This window comes from Gambusia affinis, linkage group LG03, assembly GCF_019740435.1.
Source record: "Gambusia affinis linkage group LG03, SWU_Gaff_1.0, whole genome shotgun sequence".
In the NCBI taxonomy this organism is placed as follows: domain Eukaryota; kingdom Metazoa; phylum Chordata; class Actinopteri; order Cyprinodontiformes; family Poeciliidae; genus Gambusia; species Gambusia affinis.
Window position 1 is genome coordinate 12,037,962 of NC_057870.1, and position 21,947 is coordinate 12,059,908.

At 39.1% G+C, this 21,947-nt stretch overlaps 1 protein-coding gene across 4 annotated transcripts in view; it reads right to left on the reverse strand.

Moving 5' to 3' along the window:
* Positions 1–21,947, reverse strand: part of kiaa0825 (KIAA0825 ortholog) — a 128,528-nt gene that overhangs the window by 56,357 nt on the left and 50,224 nt on the right. For 3 of the 4 annotated variants that reach the window (XM_044112896.1, XM_044112897.1, XM_044112898.1), the window contains 3 exons: positions 19,095–19,239; positions 17,473–17,619; positions 15,049–15,143 (listed from right to left, as the gene is read on the reverse strand). In XM_044112896.1, coding sequence (XP_043968831.1) covers positions 15,049–15,143; positions 17,473–17,619; positions 19,095–19,239 — 387 coding nt within the window. Of the gene's footprint in view, positions 1–15,048; positions 15,144–17,472; positions 17,620–19,094; positions 19,240–19,311; positions 20,699–21,947 lie in introns of those variants that run through there. The other variant, XM_044112899.1, reaches the window with a different exon arrangement.

The following is a 21,947-nucleotide window of genomic DNA, read 5'->3' on the forward strand; positions in this document are numbered from 1 at the left end:
CATATAAACGATAAGCCATCAATATTTAACACAGTGCATAACTGAACATATAATAGGGCCTTTTAACCAGAAAGTGAAAAAAAACTAATGATTTTATTATTTTTTTTTGTTTTTTTTTTTGTTTTTTTTGTGCATGTGTTTCCAACCTGTCAACATAATTTTAATCATTAATCCCAATGAATATCAAAGATGTCAATATATAATAATTACAGTTGATGAAACAATTAAAATAAACAACTTAACTCAAGTTGCATGTTTCATAAAAGTGAACATATATGAAGAACATATATCTAACGGGTGATCCTTATGAAGGATAGAGACCAAACAAAATGGAAGTAGAGACCTTGAGAACAGTATGGGGTAGAGGCAAGGTCTACCACACAGTGAAGAAAATAACTTATTTTAAAGGTCTTAAAGGAGACATACTGAGATAGGAAAGTGAGGCAGGCTGCCTGACTGAGGATCACAGTCCTGATTTCACTCTGCCACGATCGAACCCATTCAAAAGAACAACAAAAAACATCCCACATAAACATTTGTAGACACTCATATAGAACTTCCTGTACCTTTGTGACAAGCTCTTTATTCCTGTAAGTCAAACTCAAAAGGAAGAAAAAACAGATTACAAATCAGACAGAATGATAGGAGACTAGATAGGAAGAGACGGGACAAGGAGCCTCAACAGTAATCTAAATATCCTCCACCATGATTGTCATTGGCATTCTTATGGACTGGCAAGCATCAGCCCAATATGTCAAATAATACCATTCAGTCTGCTGCAAAGGGTAGACCTGTTTACATAATGTCATAGAGGAGGGGACCTCTAAAATATGTTTCCCGAAAGCCCAGGCCCTGAGTCCAAACAATTAATCAGAATCACTAAATATTTCCAGAGGCAAATTCAATCACACAGACTGCTCTTAACAGTCATGACAAGGCAAAAAAAGATGGGATTTTTAAAAATGGATGAGGAAAACATTGATTTTTGCAAACCTAATTCATTGTCTAAGAAAAAAAGCCAACTCTTTGCCATCATGTTGCTGTTTTTATTCTTTATCTCTTTTCCTTAGTCTTTGTCGTCTGTCAAAAACAACTCGGGCTAGCGTCACCAGCTGTCATATCACGGCCATCCCCTGCATCTAACAAAAGGGAGCATTCTGCAGTTGGATGTCAGAGGAAAGAGACTTGGAGACTGAATAGATATGAAATGCAAAGACAAAAAAAATATGTTTTTTTTTTCCTGTTTGAACCAGAGTTTGTGCCCTGAGGACAGACCCATTATGACACAGTAAAGGAAGTTTTCCATCTTGTAGCAGAAAAGGCAAAACTACACAGAATCTTCAAGGTAGTGAGAAGCGTAAAGTGTAACTTTGCATTACTAAAATTGTTAAAAATCATACTAGAGCTTTACCAAAATGATGGTACCTTCACGTAATTATCATCAGCGGATCACCATGTAAGAATGCTTTTCTGCTCGGAACGTGACTATATGTAGTTTCAACGATCACAACACAGTACAGTGAGTCCTTTATCATGTCTGAGTGGACACACACATACACTCACACGCACACGCACACACGCAGACACTCAGAAAGAAACAGACTCTTTCAAGATCAGCAAATGCTTTCAACCATCAACATCACAGAAGGCAGATAAGTGTGCCCCCTTTTTTAGCAACAACCACCGGGGAGGTGAGAGGCCTTGTAGTCAACACGCTGAAAGACTACTCAGTGATCAAAGACTCAAAAAACATGACCCATGATGGTTTCACAGAGAAGATAGCAGAGACGGGAAGCAAAAGCAGGTAAAAGGAGACAGAGTTGAGACAAACATAGACTAAAGAGCTACAAAGGTGGAGAAGCAAAAGCGCAAGGGTGCAAGCACATATTTGTCATTGGCCACACAAACACACATATGATATTTGCAGCATGGACAGAATATTAAATGAGATCTTTTTTTTTTTTTTTTAGATTTGAGGATTTTTACCCGATGCGCTAGTGCATGCATATTCTATATTTTGGATTTGTTTACTAAGAACTGACTACATTTTTGTTGAAATGACGAAATACAATTGTGACATAATGGATACTGGTCATTTTACGTCCATACTATTTCATACTTTTGAAGTTTCTGTTAGATCGACTGTCATTTTACACCACCTTGGTACCATGTGTATACAGTTATATGATTCCAGAAAAAAAAAAATAAAAAAATCTACTAAAAGGAACGTGCTCAGAGTTAGTATGATGTGATAAGGGTTTATAGTCTTTCCTATTTCATAGAATTAGAGAGTTCTAACAACATTCAATGGACAAAATATAAATCATCAGTAAATACTCCTTATTAAATAAATGTTCTCATTGGTTAACTAGATATGTGTGAGTTAATGCAAAATGTTTTTTACTCTGACATTATTTAGTTTTCACTGTTGTTTGATTTGGTCTGAATAATAGTCCATCCTAATTTTAATTCTCAAGATTTCTTAGATCTTAGCAGTAAAGCTATGTGATGGTAAGATAACAATGTTGCATACAGGCAGAACGACATTTTAATTAGAGATATAAAGGGAGTTGATTGTTTCCATCAGGATTCTTTGCCTTTTCCGAAGTGACACGAAAGTCATTCTCTGTGCATGCCATGCATGACCCGTTCAGATCCACCAGAGATTCAGGCAGAAGGAAAGACTGCTTGAGAGTTCTAACATTTTTTCATTGCCGTACGCTTGACATATTTTTTGGCACAAGAGAAACATGTTGAAATAGAAAGATGATGACTGGAAGACAAAAAAAAGAAACAGAAACAAATGTAGCGAGGGCTCCTGGACAAAAGGCTGGAGGCTCAGAGGGCAAAGATGCCTGCATTAGAATATGAATCCAGCACATTGGGCACTCCTGGCACTTAAAAAGCCCCGAAAGCCAAGTGTCAACCATTATGTGCCATCAGTAGTGACACAGGGTCACACAGCAGGACAGATAAGGTCGGCAATCGTACTCACCCACTCTCTCAACATGCACCATTTAGCGATCCCAGAGAGAGCAAAAAGAGGGGACTAGCTGTCATTGCATAGAAATGGGCTGGGCAAAGACAGGAACATCTATCCAGCCCTGCTCCAAGACTTTTCTTGTTCAGGATATAAAACCGTTTATGATATTCAATTAGATGAAGAGAGTCAATATTTGCATAGACACATTTAGCTAATGATGTGATATTTTACATAATACGTGACAAGTACATTAACGGCGGAAGCGTTCACAGATGTACCTCATTTCCCCCGATTAACTTTCAAACAGGTACAAATAAAGAACACGGGCAACAGACTGAATTTATAAAATGCCCGAGTTGTTTGCTGCTAAACCAGCTCTGTAATTACCTGAAGGATGTTTTAATTGTCACATGTTGTACTCTTAATATTAGTCAACGCTTTAGCAGCTCTCCAAGTGAGATTGATTGGATAAATCATTTGGAATTATAGCGAAACAGGAGGCCTGCCAATCAGGCCATGTGTGCGTTTTCTGCATTTGTGTGTGTGTGTCTGGGGACGTGCCAGCACACAAGCCCACGTACATGTTTGTTGGGATGTGTGTATGTGTGCAAAAGAACTGTATATAGGGCTGACAGCTGGGCTTGTTCAAAAGGCTTATTGAGCATTCTGCCTGTTTGGGAAGCAACAAGCGCACAGTCTATCTGAGCAGGGATCTAAAACCTCTGTCAACAGCGTAGTACAACTGGTGTAAACAGCCACAGAATCAACATGCGATCATTCACATACCAATGGAGAGGAGACTGATATACTTTAGTGCAGTGTGCTGTGGGATGAGAGATAAGAAAGATGACAAAAAGACAACTCTACTGGTCACGAGTCAAGAGGCTCAAAGGCTGACATTCAGAGTTGGAAAGGGAGGATAGCAGGGGGAGTGTTTGCATGTGATAGCCTGTGCATATAGGCTTTGCATGTGTCTGCATGCAGGTACTGTAATTCTCCTTGGAATCTCTCTGCGTCTGTATTGGATTCCACCAGTATGACACTATAGCGTGTGTGCATAGCACGTGTGTCAGTCCATCAGCATGTCGGCGTCACAGCCCTTCACTAAGTCCCAGATTAACAGTGACAGGCAGAGATCCCTCTAATTATCTCTTTCTGGACCACATGCAAATGGCAAAGCCAAGTCGAGAGCGACGATTGGCTGGGGCTGGTTGGGCACCGCCGATGGGCTAATGAGCCTGGCGATGGGATGGGACCTCGTGATGTGCCATCAGAACAGAACACACCCTTACCATCTCTCATAGGAGGACACACACTCAGACACAACGTTTTAGGCTTTTAACTGTCCTGCTCTTTTCTAGAGTGAATTATAATAAATGGGAACAGGGAGGAGCAGATGTGTGAAAAATTAATAATTATGTAATTCAGCAATATTCGTTTCATTTTTATGTGAAACGAAAAAGTCCAATTTAGGACCAGTGCATTTCATGTAAATTAGTTGACTGGCAGTATCATTCAAAAAAATGATAAAACATGTCCATCCTGCAAGCTAAAGTTCAAAGTCTGAGAGGGTCTGAGGGGTGTTGATTCATTAGAGCGAATGTGACTCTTGACAAAGGCCTGCAGCAGTAGCTATAAAAGCATCTCAGTAAATCAGTAAGAACAACAGAAACAGTGTCAGACAGCCCACCACTTTAACATCACTTACCCTTAACAATAAGTGCTTGTCCTTCCAAACTGGCTGACAAAGAAAAACATTTAAGGTGATCCTTTTTGTTTTTTGCCGGGGGTTTTTGCGGGCATAAAAATGGGATGGAAAAAGAAAAAAATTACAATTAGTGGCACTCTTGAGAGTACCTAGAAAAGTGAAAGTGAAGCAAATTTTATTACATACTTAAAAAAAAAATAATAAAGATCAGTGTCAAAAAACTAATTAGCAACTTATGATTCTTTATTTCCCCCAAAGGTATGAATATGGCAAGGAAATAGGATCATTTTCTGTACTTACTTCTCAAAATGGGCAAGATAAGAGAACAATTGTCCTGAAATTGGCTGCTTACCTTAGCGTGTACATTTTCACTGTCAGAAAAGGAATTGAAAACAGAACAACTGCCATGTGACAACACAGACATAAACAGGTTTCATTCAGTTGTACATATAAAAAGGTGAACATTGAAATAAATTTTGGGACAAAACTCATGGAGCTGGATGAGTTTCTGTCATGCACATTGAGGAAGGCAGGAAGAAAGGTGCAGAAATCTCCACAGCTCCTTGTTTATAAACAGAAACATTTTTTTTCACAGATAGATTTAGCAAATCTAGTAAAAGATTAATTATTTACAAGGGTTTCTGCACATCTTTACCTGAGCAGTGCTGCAGAGTGCAAAGTATGAGATAAACAAACATCCTATACCCATTAAAAATATAAAGACTGCTTTGAAAACAGAATAATCCTTGTGTTCAAGATTCTATGGTGTTATTTTACTGCGTACCAGATAAGATAACATAATATCTGATGTGAAAAGACATGATGAGATCTTATCCTATCAGATAAAAGATGATAAGACAACCATGTCACAGGACATGTGATGACAGTAAGTTGCATTCTGGATATGTCTTAACCAGCATGTGCCAGTACAATGCATAATCAAAAGTAACTGGAATCAACAAGACAAAAATAACAATAGTAATTAAACTGAATTATGTGGCACTCTATTTGATCAAATTTTGGTTAAATGGCTGCTCACTTTAAATACTCTGACACAATTAATGGGGGAATCAGTTTCCATCCACCCACAGCAGAGAGTAAAGCTGAGTTCTTCTTGCCACTTTTTCACAAATGCCACATGTGCAGCTCTACCAGGGTTTCAAAGTTCCTATCGGCTCCTATCTCAGATAAATACTGTACGTGTTTTATCTGTGAGTTTAGATGACCTGTTTGACGTGTCCCTCGCTCTTCATGATGCCGTTTGTTCATTAATGTTCTCTAACAAATCTCATAGTATTTCACGGACTGGCTGTTTTCTCTGTTGAGGTCTGATTACACACAGGAGGTGTATTTAGCATCCAGCTGACTTCTGAAGGCAGCTGGTTGCATTGTTTGTTATTTAAAGAGGACTCTATACTGGCTTCCCACGTCTACTTGTAAGAACTGCACCTCATAGTTATATGCAACCTTTCCACAGAACATGGAAAGTTAACAGGAGATAACATATATATATATAATAAGATGAAGCAACTCTTCTTTGGGGCAGCGAAATACAGATATCAAACAAACAGGTTACAATAGATGCCTGCACAGCAAAGGTTACAGAACAAAATGTGTTCTTTTGCTCTGCTGTTAGCACGTGGAGCGGAGTCATGTGTAGTAATGACTGATGTTTCGTGCCTCCAGAATGGTCTGACCATGACCACTCTCTGAGAAGATGGATTTTCTTCGACCCTTGAGATCGTTTTTAGAGGGACAAGACAAATATTTGAGATGTATCACACCGAGGCATCATGCTGGAGGTGAGAGAAGGTAAAGGGAGAGTGAGAGATATATACAACAGGGGGTGGAAAAAGAACGAAGCGGGGAGGAAAGTGCAGCCTGCCTGCCTGGCTGACAGTTGACTCTGTTGGATGTGACTTTCACAGTCTGCTGGCGGTTTGTGTGGAAGCCATCACATCTGTGACTGGCCGTTTGATTAATGAGCCTCTCAGCTTGTCTGTGCAGTTTGAGGAGGGGCCATGGCCTTATCCCAGGCATCACTGATTTATTCGCCTTTGGAGCAAACCTCCAAGTATAACATACACTAACGTGTAATGCTGAACATTCACACACACTTGTGCCGGCGGACATATGTACGGTACTCCCTCCACGATGTGCCTGCTTTAGACCACTTGGCCTAGTGCAGAAACACGTGCAAATCAGCATATGCAGTAGGCCTTCCCTCGCCAACGCCACCTGCTTACGGCTAATGAAAACTTCAACGTGTCAGTGCTGTCCAAAGGTAGCAAAGACTAAACACAGCATGTATAACCAAGCAGACAAAAGATACATTCTGTCTCGACCAAAACAGACTCCCATCTCTAGCTGTCAGTCAGTGGAAGGGACACACAAGAGGAACGATGAGAGAAGAAAGCAGCCCTTCCTCAATGACACATCACACTCCCCTGATTTTCAAAACTGACAAGTCTTTTGAATTCCTGGCCTTGCAAGACAGAGAGCCTGATGATGGCTCGAGAGCATCTCTCCTTGTTTTTCTGGCAGTAGCAGCCATGAAATGTCACTCTGGCTAACCTTGAAGCTCTTTTTCTCCTGTGTGTGTTTTTAATGCGACCAAGACTAGGGCAACCAGCTGCTTGAAAACTAAAAGATAAGATTTTCCCCGTTAAGTCAGATAAATGAGTCAGTAAACACTTACAGGAACAGGCACATACATTAGCATGTACATGCCCTCACAAAGGATGCACGTGTACAGTCATCGCACACCTACACAGAGCCCCAGCAAACACAAGCACAAACATTTCCTCATTCCCTGAAGCATAAAGTAAGACCATTAATCCAGACACACTCCGATCCAGCTTTTCCCCAGGTTGATCAGCGTCCGTGGAGGAAGACGAACATTCTGACATATTTGTTTTTATTTTATTCCCTGAGAAAAAAGCCCACCATATGGCAGCGCCCAGGAACAGATGGCGATTGCCCACTTTCTGAAAGCACAAGCGTCTATTGCTGCAATTTAAGGAGCTGCTCAAGCAAGAGAATGCCACAGACTGGCATTTTTCCACAAACTGCTATTGTTATGGACCTAAGGGGTAACAGAAACGATCAGTAAATGCAGAGGACACACTTTGTTGTTTGAACGTTACTTTATCGCTTACAATATTGAATTACTTAACCTATAGGCCATCTAAAAATCTGTTATGACTATTGTTTATCACTTTATAAAATAGAAAAAACCAGTGCTTACTCAACAAAATAAAAATGTAAAAAAAGCTTTGAAACTTATCTCAACCATATATGTCCATCAGTATAACTTTTTCAGTAATTCCCTTTAAAAAGCAAAACTCACATACATATTAATCACACGCACACATTGACGTGTGTTTATTTTGTTGAATTTTGATGACTGTGGCTTACATCTAATAAAACGCATAGTTTGTTTTTTTCTGAACATTGGAATATTATGTAAAACTGACAAAAGATTTTGAAAAAAAAAGAAAAAAAAGAAAATGTTATGACTAACACAACAATAAGAAAAACTGCTAAAAACATACTTGCTTAGTGAACATTTAATGACACCATTCACAAGGACGGCAAGGCACAAAAAGTTAAGTGAATGAAAAACTGTTGTACTACAGCCTTTAGGTGACCGTAAAGCACTGTACATGGCACGTTAAATTTAGAAGAAATTAACACAGACTGGCTCAGGAAACATATTAGGGTCCATTTAAGATGGTTAGGCTTCCCTAAAATTACAGCAGTATCACAGGCTGCATGACTCCATGTCATGTGAAGCTGATGCAAAATGAGCTCCAACCAAGTTCAGGGTCCACATAGTATACAGGACAGTCACACACTTTTCCACATGCTTCCATTTCTGCTTTAAAAAACATTGGCAATTAGCAGTTTTTATTCATGAGAAACCAGATTTTGGGTTTTCATTAGCTGTAAGCCATGTTTATTAAGTCACCAGATATAAATAAATAAACGTGATTGTTTATTACATGAGTTTCACTTTTAGAATTCTTACTGAAATAAATTGACTTTCAATAACATTCGAATGTACTGAGTTGAACCTGAATTGACAGGTGAGCAGTGTAAGGCCCTCACATTTTCCCATCCCGTTTCCAAAGGGGCACCAGTTGTGTCTTACCACAGGGAATGTCCTTGGATGATACTAGGTCCAAGTGATGGAGTGGAAGAGTGCCCTGTGACACACGAAGCTTCATTCCTCATAACTAGCTGCCCCTTATCAACCAGGTCAAAAGACCTTCTCTGACATACAGGCACACGGATACAGTTTTACAAAGTCACCTTGGCAGATGACAGTTAAAACTTGACTTCTGTCTGGGGCCATACACCATACTTTCTTCTGTTTTATTTTCTTTGTATGGCAAAGAAAAATGACATGAAAGACTTTGGCACCTAAAGGCCTCATTGCACAATCAAAAGAAAGAATAAAGTGAAAGGTCAGTAAAGTTGCCATCAATCCCACCCTATAGAGGTGTTGACTTTCTTTTGACTGTTTGGTACAAAAGTATGGAGGAACGGTGTTTCAAGTGCTCACTGTGGAAAAGGCTTCTTTCAAAGGCTCACCAAGGACAAGGCAGATGAGTTATCCAATTGTATACATCTAACTGAGGAGAAAACTCTTCATCTTCATTTGAAACACTTCATACTTTGACTTCCAGCAATTATAAGAACGAGTGCCACGTAAGTTTAAGAATGGGGCAGAATGAACACATTTCAATGATAAAATAGTGACACCTAATTCAGATCATTTGGGTGCAAGTTTCGTCAAAGGAAGTATGTCTATATTTCAACATCATTCATTTTCTATATCTGCTTATGATTACAAGGCTGGGGGGTTGGGAGGTTGTGTCAATTCCTGAGGATAAATAGGTGAGAGGAGGGGTCTCCAGAAATTTACAGGCCAACAGAGAGAATCAGGAAAAACATCTATTGGATGCACATACTCACACCTAATGAGACAGTTAAGCTAGCATTCATGTCTTTAGACTGTTGAAGGAAGCCACAGTGCTAGAAGAGAGCACACACATCCAGAAAGACCTGACCCATGATTCACACCTTGGATCTTATTTGCTGCAAGCCAGTGGTGGCAACAAGTATACCACCATAAACCCCAGTTTAGATAATGTGTTAAGCAAAATAATGTAAGGGGTTTTGGCATTTCACAAAGTGATGTTACCTTTATACATCAGAAAACAAGAAGTCAGCCCATAAACATGAAGGGAAGAAAGAGTTAGAAAGAGATAGAAATGTATTCCTGTATGTAAAAAAACAGGAATGAGGCAAAATTAAGTATTTTGAGGGGGCAGAAGTACAAAGTGCTGAGGATGCCTATTAGACCTATTTGGTCCTTGTAAACCTAAAAAATGAACTGTGCCCACATTTTTTGCACGACAGCAAGGTTGCTCCCTGAGCGGGTCGGGCTTCATCAGGGCTGTAACTAGTCAGCGATCCTCTTTATGATGTTTACAAATAGACAGGTTTTTGCCTCTTGTGCAGAGTTCCTGTTGTTTAACAACGGTGAAGAAAGAGCTGAGCTAAAAAGCAAAGAGCTCAATTTTGGTAATCCATCTACAACCTGACCCTTACCAACGGTAAGATATGGATCATGTCTCCAAGGATTACATCTTAGAGGTAAGTTTTTCAAACAAACTTCCCTTCTAAGGTGGTTGTGATCTCTCTTAGGGATAAAAAGTTGTTAAAAAGGAAAGCTCAGAGTAGAGTTGCTGCATCGAAAGCAGCAACTCTACCCAAATCATCTTATCAGGTGAGATGATTTGGGTTTTTCATCAGGATGCCTTTTGACTGCCATCCTTTGGAGGTCATCCAGGCATGTCCAATTGGAAGGAGACTCCAGGCCATACATAAGAACCACAATCTTTTTCCTCCTGGAAAGATTTTAGGATCCCCAAATGGATTTCTTCCAGCAATAATTTTTGAAGATTTTAATTGGCGATTCAACATCAAAGCTATCGAAATAAATAATATAGTCAGCTTCTCCGTTTTTCAGTCAATATATTTGTATCTCATCTTCCACCAAAAAAATAAAACAGCTTTTCCATCAATTACAAAACTCCCACCCAACCTAGACCACATTGTAGTCAACAGATAAGTAGTCTAAAAAGTTACCTTGCATAGAAGTTATCCATCTACGTACATCTAATTCTTGATACACATCAAAAGCCAGTGTGGAATGGAAGTCAGGTCAGCCAGTCAACCAGTCAACCCTGGGGGTCCTGTGGTATTAATCAGTCTAGTTTCTGCTGAAAAGCTCAATCTGCAGATGATGGATGAGCCATCATGCTGAGGGAACGGAAGTGACAGGTGACAAAGAAGGACACACACACCTGTATAAATTGACTATGCCTCCTGTCTGGCCCTGATGTTACATTGTCAAGGTAGCGGAGTGTAAGTGTATGTATGTAGGGGTGTGTGTGCGTGGGAGGGCGTGTGTGTTTGTGTGCAAAGGCTCAAATATTCCAGTGTGTGTCCAGCTCAGCTAATGAAGTCATCTGAACTGTGATTTAACAGCCCTGGTTTAAAAGCCCAGCACCCTTAACTCATAGCCTTGCTCCATTAGAATGTGACATAAAACCTGGGCACAATAACTGTCCTGCCACTATAACAATATATTGGAGGCCAATGGGCCACTCTGCTAACTCACAAAGTCTGGTGAGGAAGAAATAACATCATCTGTGTACAGAAAAGAGAAGTCATTCAAGGAGACTAAAACTTTTAAGATGGAAAGAAAAAATGTGGACCATGGAAAGTAAGAATGATTTATCCAATTTTATAAAACTCAAACATTCATGTTGGGCATCACTACTACATGAAATCTCACTATTTCAGTTTATTATTGAAAACAATGTGTTTAAGTAGCTTAGTTCAAACGGTGATACTTATATACATTGACTATACAGTTATACAAAGCAACTGTGTTGTGTTATTCTTGGTGATTATGGCTTACATAAGTATCACATGCATGTAAAGTAACAAAGATTGTTATTACATAAAATCATAATTTTTTTTGATGAGCTGTTTTTTGGGAAATCGTCTTCTTAAGATCTTATGATTGATATTTTAAATGAGTACTATTGTTTTTGTATTGGTTAATGAGTTTTGTTTTTTTTGTCATTTTGTAGCTCTTTGAGATGTACACAAAAATTTGCAGTAGTAGTGTAAGCTAAAGTGTTTAATCAAAAATGATCAGAAATAAACATTTCAAATACATAATTCTGTATTAACAAGTTTAGTTTCTATGGAGAAAATCTAGTAAATTTGAGTTTCACTTTTTGAACTGTATAAATAAAATAAATTAACTTTTTTGTTCTAAATTACTGGAAAGTACTTGTATATAATATCCTGCATGCTACAATTTTCCTAGCAACTAAAGTGGAAGAAAACCAATTGTTGTCTGTACGAAAATATCCCAATGGTATACAAAATACCTCATTCTCATCTCAACAAAACAGCTCAGTGGATCAAACATGCCTATCTGAGAATTAACTTCTATAGCTCAAGAGATATTTTTGAGCACTTATGAATCCAAGGGAAAGTTTGACAGCTTACATGTCAGCAGTCATGGAACCAGCATCCTGCTTTCTGTGAGTGACTCAGGCAGAACCAAAGCCATTCTCCAAATCCTCCATGAAATCCACTCCTCAGGCCTAACAAAGAGCGGCTAATGATGGAAATGACAGCATATAAGACACTTTGATATTGGGAGATTAGGATAAATTATATAACTTTTACCATCTCCTATTCCTATTTTTTCTTTTAGTTCCTTATGAAAATTGACTGTCATCTCTTAACGTGTCACTCACAATCTCAAACTGCAAGTTCCAATCTTTCTATTTCTCAGCCCTCCACTATCTGACTTAATATCCACCTTATCCAGTTTCTATTCATGAACGGCCAAACCCTAATTTGGCTCAGTCAAACTATGACAGTCCCTGTTTTACCATGCAACAAAGCAGCAAATAAGGGGGTGGAAGAATGGGTTATGTGTATGTGGGAAGATGAGGCAGAGGCATGAAGGCGACAACGCGCGTCACAGCATAGCACAGTGCTGCGTACTTCACCCTTATTAGGCCCGTGTCCTTGGCAGATGCAGAGCTTGCCCTTTGTTAGAAAGGTGTGTGTGTGTTACAATGGCAGTGATTTAGAATGGATTGGGCGTAGGCGTGGAGACAAGGTGCAGTAGCCCCATAGCTCCCTGATAGCTGGCAGCGTGACAGCTGTGAATGGAGAACAGGGAACAGCCTGAAGTACTGCAATCTAATATGTGTCACATACCTGCATAAATATTTATGCCTGTTGCAGAGCAGGAGGGGAAGAGAGGAATGGGAGGAAGGGACAGGAAAGGTGGTCTTAGGCAAAAAAAAAAAAAAAAAAACTTCAGTCAGGTGACACCGAGATCTGAGCCATCTTTATCCATCATCAGCTCAATTTTATTAGTCCTGAGAACTCCAAGTAAGCTCGGATCAGGTAAAACACATGCACTTAATGCATTTTACAAAACATCTGAGACATTTACAGGCATCCCTGGATCAGATGTGTAAACAGCTAAAATAAATATATCTTTTACTGCAGTTATATAATCTCTCACTTCAGGAGAAAAAAAAACAAAACATCTTTTATCTGTAAATTTATTCAGTGGGGGGGAGAAAATCCATTAGGATACAACTACCAGTAATGATATCACTAATGCTCGCTTTAAAATAAATATAATTCAAGTTCTTTTTATGTTTTGACATTTAAGATTTTGCAATATTTCACTTTATTTAATAATAGCTTCACAGGAAGGGCAGAGAGGGAAAAAACTTGCAGGAAAGCGGCTCAGGTCACCAATCAAACCCTTAAAGCTGCATCAAGAACTTCAGCCTCTACGTACATTTGTGCTCCTTTACCACTGAGTCTCCAAGTATTTCACTTTGTTAAGAGGACTACAGCTTTTAGATGCTGCTAAATAATAATTTGATATTTTATTTCCCTTGTTTCCCTTATATATGACATAAAAGAGAGGTCCATTTCTTTTATCCACTGGCCACTAGGCTGGACAAGTGTCCACATTCGCCACCACTAATATTGAGATGGATGGTAAGGGATTTTTTTAAAATAAGAATTTTAACAAAAAACTAATTGCTATATATATTTACATAGCTCCCCCCCAAAAAAAAAAAAACATTCCCATTAATTAAATTCCACAATCAATATATATTTATTATAAAATATTTTAAATAAAAAAATTATTTTCAATTATCAGTAAAATTAAATATCGCAAAACACTAAATAGGACATCCTAGTACTTATTGTGCCATAAAAGTATATTAAATAATAGAATAAAGTTACATTGACATTCAGGGGATATACAGCCTCAATGCCTGTAAGGTAAGCTGGAGACAAAAGAGCATAAAGAAACATGACTTTATGACTTAAACTTGTGAAATTTGAACAGAAAAGACTAAGTACATAGGAACATGCAAATATGATCCCTTATTTAAACTAAAAGAAATTAACATAGTGCACCCCTTATCAAAACCCTTTCAAAAACATGAACACCCCTCAAAGCCACTGCAATTTTCATCATCATAAAGCAGCAAAAGGAGCAAAAGCCTATATGGCTCCAACATCCTTCTACCAATCCACAATGCTACTTTCATCCTATTTAATAAAGCTCCGTTGTGTTGTATAATTTCAACAAAACTATAAATAATTTAGACACGGGAGAGAGTTTTCTGTGGAAAACCCACTCTTTTGAAGAGAACTCTGCAGCGGCGGGGTGAGGTTGGACACATATATGAAAGATTGTTGTTGTTTTGAAAGGCGATAAAACTTCCATTGTGATTTAAGGGAGACACTGTGGCTCTTACTAATTAGGAAAAAAAGCAACAACAAAATGAGCCAAGAACTCCTTCTGTGCTCTGTTTCATTTAGTTCAAACGAAGTCAACACAGAGCAGAGGTACTATTATTAACAAAACAAGCACATTAAAATCAGCGTGCAAACAAAAACAGACATGGGTTGGATGACACTGACCAGTCTTCAGCTTTATTGTGTGAACTTCATCCTGCAGCTGCGCAGCACCTGATTTCACCACGGCCTCAACTTATCAATTAAAATCACTTGTTATAAAAAAATCACCTGTCACAGAAAGAAGCAAGATCTTTCTGTGAAGATCTAATCTACTAATTAGCTGTTTCCACAACTCGGCTTTCAAACAAAAATGAACAAGGTGGTCATCTGAAGAACTGACAAATTGAATGTATATCGTTTTAGTTCGTAGTCCTTGTACGAATACAAACATACCTGTAAAGTACAATCTTACCTGTTGGCTACCAGACTTCTGAAGGTGACCTGACTCATGCCCTCATAGGCTGGCAGCAGCCTTGGCCAGTCCCACGTCCACTCAACCACTTGGCTCTGTTGATGTATGAGGAAAGCGTATTGTTAGTTATTAATCAGGGTTAATACCATCAGTGCATTACCGCTCCAGCTGGGACCCCACTAACAAAGAAGGAGGGGGTGGGGGGGTGCTCCATCGCAGGCCACGACATTGGATATCAATCATGTCCGCACAAGAAGGTTTTTATTCCAATAAGACAGCAATTAATTTATAAAGCCATTTGGGGGGATGTAGCCATCATTTATAGAAAGATAAATCAATTTTTGGAGTGAGTCGTTACTCTTCTTGCTGTGCTTTTTCACTTTCTATCTTCAGTGGCATCCTGCCATCCCCCATTTTCTCTCTCTCCATCTTTCTCTTGGACATGGGCACAAAAAAGTGTAAACATCAACAACCATAGTTCATCAGAGGAACTGAGACAATAAGACTAGCTTTGATCCCTGAACTGCCACTCCAGGTTTGAGTCTTATTGAGAAAAGAAGAAAACCCTCATATGTATCTATCCATCCATCCATCCAGTACTATTTCTCCTCCTAATAGTTGATTGATGGGTGTAACTTGTTTTCTCTCCATTCCCTTTTATTTGACAAACAACACTGGCACCTGAAGCAGAAAAGGCATTTTAATCATTCCCTTAATAGGGTGTTTCTATGCAAAGCTATGCAGCCTCATGCGATAAGCCTAAAACGGGCAAAGTCTTTGGATTAAAATGTGTCAGATCTTTAAATGCATTGGCAATGAGCATTGTTGATTCTGTTATTTAAATACGTCTAAAAATTTATTTTAAATAAATAGGAACATTTCAATGACTGTTTTCTTTGAGATCAACAGTATTTCGCAAAAAAATTGAATCTAGTTTTTCACAGTATTTTAAATTAAATACCGATGGCTAAAAAAGTTCTCCCCACGATCATTAATCCACTTGCAACGAATTTAATGCAGTGTTTTGAAATTCTGAATCCTGTTGATTCTGTTTCTTCCAGCTCATCTACAGACTGACATTGTGACCATTCTTCTTCACGAAATAGCTCAAGCAGTCAAACTGAATGGCGAGTGAGTCGAAACGGTAATTATGTAAAGGTTGCCGCAAATTACAAATTGGATTTACATTCAAACCTTACTGGGCCATTCCAACACAATTATATGATTTGATTTACATCATTCCACAATAGTTTTATGATTAAAGTCGTTTTCTACAGGAATATGAACCTTCTGGCACAGTTTGAAGTCTCTTGCAGTTAGTGGCAGGTTTTCCTACAGGACTGGCCTGTATTAAGAGTCGTCCATCTGCAAACCTCATGCGGTCTTAAGAGATGGTGTCATTTAGATGGCATGAGTTTTTTTTTTTTTTTTTTTTACCCGGCTCAGCAGGGTCACGTTGACCCAGAGTGGTTTTGGAAATTGATGGTCTTGACGGGACAACCACCCTGCTTCCCCGTCGTCCGACCGTGACATTTTTCGCGCTCCTCCTGAGCATCGTGCTCAGACTACGGGAGGGTTTAGCAAACCTCTGAGGTGTTCACAGAACAGCTGTGTTTATACCGATTCATTTACAAAAGGTGGACTCTGCTTATTTGCTTATTAGGTCACATCTGAAGGCAACTGGCTGCACTTAATTGATTTAGGAGTATTAGAGTAGAAGGGACTGGGTACACATGCAATGCACACACATTTACAAGTAAAACTAGCAAAACGATACATTATTTTCAATCATCATAAGGCCCTCGCTTTTGGAAATCCGGAAATTTCAAAAATACTTCATAAAGAAAGGTAGATGCAATTATGTGCTCCTATATGTCACATAAAATGTCAATAACACACTGAAGTTCTTGGTGGTAGCATGGTAAAATGTAGAAAAAGGTTTAAGGGGTGTGAATATTTTTTTCAGCCATGGAAACTGAACATGGTGGTGGCACTCCTGAGGTTGGGTTTGCAATGACAAAAGATGTATCTCAAAGCTCCAACAAGCTGCACTTTAAGATAGTAATTCACCTTAACTTTACCCAGTTTCATGAAAAAAAGAAAAACCTTTCATTTTCCTACTTTTTCAGCTTTCTTTTCTATCAGCCAAAAGCGCCATGCCTGAAAAAGGCAGCAACCTCTGGGAAACAAGAAAGAGCAGAAATGTTCAGAGAGAGTTATAGTTCACGAAGCACTCTGCAGATCCTCACCTTCAACAGTAAGCCCTTGTCCTTGGTTAAAGTTAAAAGACACATAACAGGTATACCTATGCAATAATGCAAAGTCTGAAAAAGTTCAAGTTTAACATTTAACGCAGTCGTACAAGTGTAGATAAGAACCTATCAGAAAGTATTTTCCCACTGAAACACCCTGTGCTGAACAAACCTGATTCAGTCTCTTCTTGCCAATGTGGTCAAACTGCAGGAGAGGATTGAAGCATGCAGTGCGATCGACACTCTCTGGGCTGACATCAAATTTCACTGAGAGTTCTGTGGAGTCTGTGTTTCCATTGAGTTTAGACATCAAGAGATCCTGCACCCAGAACGTAAACCAAAACAGGAACATATTATCATATGAGAACATAAAATAGCTAAAAAAAAAAAAAAGATGTAAATTCAGACCTCCAAAGCTAAAAGTTATGTTACATTACAAGTGCATTATATTTTCATCAAACTCAAAGAATAACAAAACGCAGAAACGATAATTTAGCATACAGTTGAATCAACATCAAACAATAGATATTTGAAAGACTGTTAAGGATATTCAACAATTTTTAATGATTGACAAAGTTTGCAGGCTAAGCAAAGAAACAACTGCATAGCATAGTAAAGGAAATATTAATTTCCAGTCGCATTTCTTCTAATTGAATAGCTCCTTAAAACTGATTCCTCTGAAAGACAGTTTTGCTTGTCTTTAAAGAAATGCAGAATACAGCATTGTGGAGAATTTGTCCTGTTGTATTATGCTTACCCAGGCACTCCGTTGTCAACATTTCCATTAGTAAATACATAAGGCAGCAAGGAACAACACTTCTCAGCTGTTTTCCTAATGACTTTATTGTGTAAAACTCCCAGAGTACAACCTTGTCATTACCTGTTCCATCACCTGAGTATTGTTGTGAAACAGCCACAGGTGCTTGCATGCACTTGCGGTTTCTAAAATAGCTTTTCTTAAAATTATTGTCCAAAAACATCTGGTTTTGTAAAATGTACAGTACAGACCAAAAGTTTGGACACACCTAATTGAACTCAATTAGAAGGTGTGTCCACACTTTTGGTCTGTACTATATGCTTTATATTAAAAGTCTGAATTTGTTCACACTTCATACTTATTGTAAAGGCTTAGAAAATAATAAAGCCAGATTTCATAGTTCTCTAAGCTTTTCAAGACTGTCCAAATTTCACTAGGGCTCAAGATTAAGTAATAATATATAAAAAAAACTACAGGCTTGAAGTCTTGCTTATTACTGTGTTATTCCACAGGATGTTCTCCTAACCAGAGGAGGTGAGAAAATCTGGACTGTTACAATTTACAATGTGGATCAGTTCAATTAAAATAAAAATCTACATATCAGACAATCATCTTACACTGACCTAAGAGAAAATTGAAAAGGATGTTTAAAGATTTTAATTAGCAAAATAAGCATGTCTCTTTCTTTTTCCAATTCATAATTAAATAACAAACATCTCTTTGTAAATAGCAAATACATTCACCTATCCATCCAGTTAAATTCAGGTGTTACTTTTGATAAGAGTATTTTTTTATTTTATTTTTAAAAAGGTGCATTTCCTCCACATGAACAGCATTTATACTGAATCAGCTCATTGTGACTGGATATTTTCTTGGCAGAGAACTCACAGAAGGTTTGCACCCCGGAGGTCACCGGCACATGACGAGATCAAAGCAAGCAGACTGCACACAAGCAGTAGCCCTCTTCCCCTCCCAAACAGCCTGCGGCCTCAGGCCAGCGGCCGCCTAATTGCTGGGGAGCACAGGCGCTTCCCTACCTCATTGCCTTGGATGATGTGATAGATCTGCCTCAGGTAGGCGCAGCCACCTGCTTTGTGGCAGACCTCCAGCAGCATCAGGCCTATTTTCTGCTCAGTCAGTTCAGCCGCAGCAGCTCCTCTGTCTGCTCCCTGCTCTGAGATGCTGAGAACAAAAAGACAACAAAAAGAGAGGTGAAGGGAAACAAGAAGAGCGTCTCTAAAATGTTGTTTCCAGTTAAGAGAAGAATTTGGATCCAAGTTGGAAATTAACATTCTGAATCATTCCCACCACTGGGTTAAAAACTAAAATGAATATATATACTATATATATATATATATATATATATATTTTTTTTTTTTTTTTTTCACCAAAGAAAAAAATAAATTAACCTCTGATATCTGGAACTATTCAGTCAAGACGAATTAATATTAATATACATAACCGATATTGTCAGACCCATCTTCCTAGGGCAGTTGCTCCATATCTTTTTTTTAAACAAAATATTGTTAAAAAAAAGAGTCTGCTAGTGAATGCATTATAAAGCCAGTATGAAGGATATTCAACTTGACATAAAAAGAAGCAGCCAATTCCTGTAACACTGAAGGAGCTGTTAAGCTGCACAGCTCAGGTGAATGAGTCTGTTGATGGAACATCTTCCAGTCATGTCCTGCACAAATCTGTCTTTTTGAGAAGATTGTTGAACTGTTGAAAGACAGCGAGAACATTTTGTCGCTCGACACTAGCCATGTTGAGGAAGTTTCTATTAAAGAAGCACTTTTGCAAAACTTGAAAACTAAGCTCTCCATCCAGTGTGACTGGGCTTGAGCCATTTTGACAAAAAAAAAAGAAAAGGATGAGTTTTTACTCTCTAGATGTTGTAAAACTCCAGAAAGGTCTGTCACAGCTGTGAAAAACAGGGACTGAAACATGCAGTACAATAAATTCACATTTTTCATTACAAAAGTTTTTAAACCATCCCTTCCATTTGTCATTTGTCAAGTATTGCTTTATGGTTAAAGTATCCATTCTGAGGATACTTTAACCTAAGTCTAAAAGCTTTCAACTAAATTTAGATCTTGGGCCTCAGGGCAGCTTTATTTCTGGCAATGCCCCAGAACAGAAGTGAAAAAGGAAATTAATTAGAAATATTGTTATGAGGAACCAAATAAACTCTGACCAGAGAATCCCACTACGGTAAAGTGATTGGTGTGTGCGCGCGCGTGTGTGTTTTTTTAGGATGTGTAATGGTATGTCAAGGTCCTCAAGCGTGTACAGTTCCCAACCCTGGCATACGCCCACATCGTTTCTTGCCCTTTCTGTACGGATGGCTATCACACCACCGTCCATCAAGTCCTCTCCTTCACACACACTTCCTGTCATTGTTCCCTCTCTCGTCCTCTTTCTCCTCTTCCTCTTTGTAATTATAATATGGCAGAAGCTGTGTCGCCTGTCAGCCAGCCATTGGCTGTTTGACATTGAGGGTGGCAAAAAGAAGAGGAGTCCCGTCTTGTCCATATACATCGCCTCATTCTTCTGCCTGGCGGCCCGGCTGGTGGTGTTGTCGGCGGTGGCGGCTGTGCATCCGTGTCAGCACCTGCGCTGTATCCTTTCCTGTCCATCACTGTGCAGGTGAAGCAGATGATTGGATTCAGTCAGCGGGGTGATTAATGAGGGCCCCTCCGGATTTGGGACAGCCTATCAATCATGTCATTAGGGCCAATGTGCCCTGAAAGAGGCAGACCTCCGCCAAGGAATAACTGCATTCATCTTCATCTGTGTATGCATCCCGTCAGCCCAGCCAGGGTCACCATGATGGAGAACAATAATCTTCTCCTCTACAAATTACTTTGCAAAGACAAGGTGGGTGGCGCAGTAAGTGGGAAGGGGGGATTACAGTTGGGAAAGGGAAGGAGGGAAGTGAGATGAAAGAAGAGAAAGGGGCAAATGTCCTTTTATAAGGGTGGCACTCCAAATATGACGCCAGCAGAAAAGTGGCTGTGTTTTTTGGAGTTATTAAATACCGCTGCTCTCTCTCTGTCTGACAATGTTCTCTGATTGTTTACAAGTCAGGCGTCACTTCCCTGTGAAGGTTAGTTTAATGAATAGTAATGATCCCACTGAATGCCTCCGACAGGTGATACATAATCACTCTTCTTTCACTTTTCCACTCATCCCCCCCTCGCCCTGACGCTCTATGCTGCCCCATCTGTTCTCTCTATTTTTTCCCTCCACCTCTCACCCCCTCTTCATCTTACTGTAACAGGCGAGCCTTTTACTAGGACCGGTTGCAGCTTTACTAAATGTTTTCATCTGTTCATTTACTTAAAGTTGTTACGCCACTAAATCGGCTTTTCATGAGGATAGATGCACCCAGGGCTTGTTATGATGAAGTGAACAGCCGGAGACGCCAGTTCTGGGAACAAGCTACAAAACGGAAAGCCAAAGGTCACAGATTGACCCAAAATGAAAGCTGGATTCCCATCATCTTATACTGGAGTTCTCGTAGGCCAAATGGTAGGTCCACCACATCATTTACCAAAACAAACACATCTGAGATTCATCGGTTTGACTCAGAGCTTTTCAATGAAAAATTAGCCTGATGGTGCAATTTATCAAACGTTGAATGCTCAATTAAAAGAAAAAGAGTATTTCTTTTTTTTCTTTCTTTAATGTCAAGTACCTAAAAACACCATCAGTCAGATGGATCAGTTTGACCCTCCTTCTGTCAGCCCTCAACCTTCATCTAGGCAACGATCAATCAAAACTCTTAGATCTTCCAACTTAATGTATAAAGAGGCATTTTCAAATGATCCAAATAAATTCATAAACCCTTCTGTTATTTAAATAATCAATAGTACACATGTAATCGT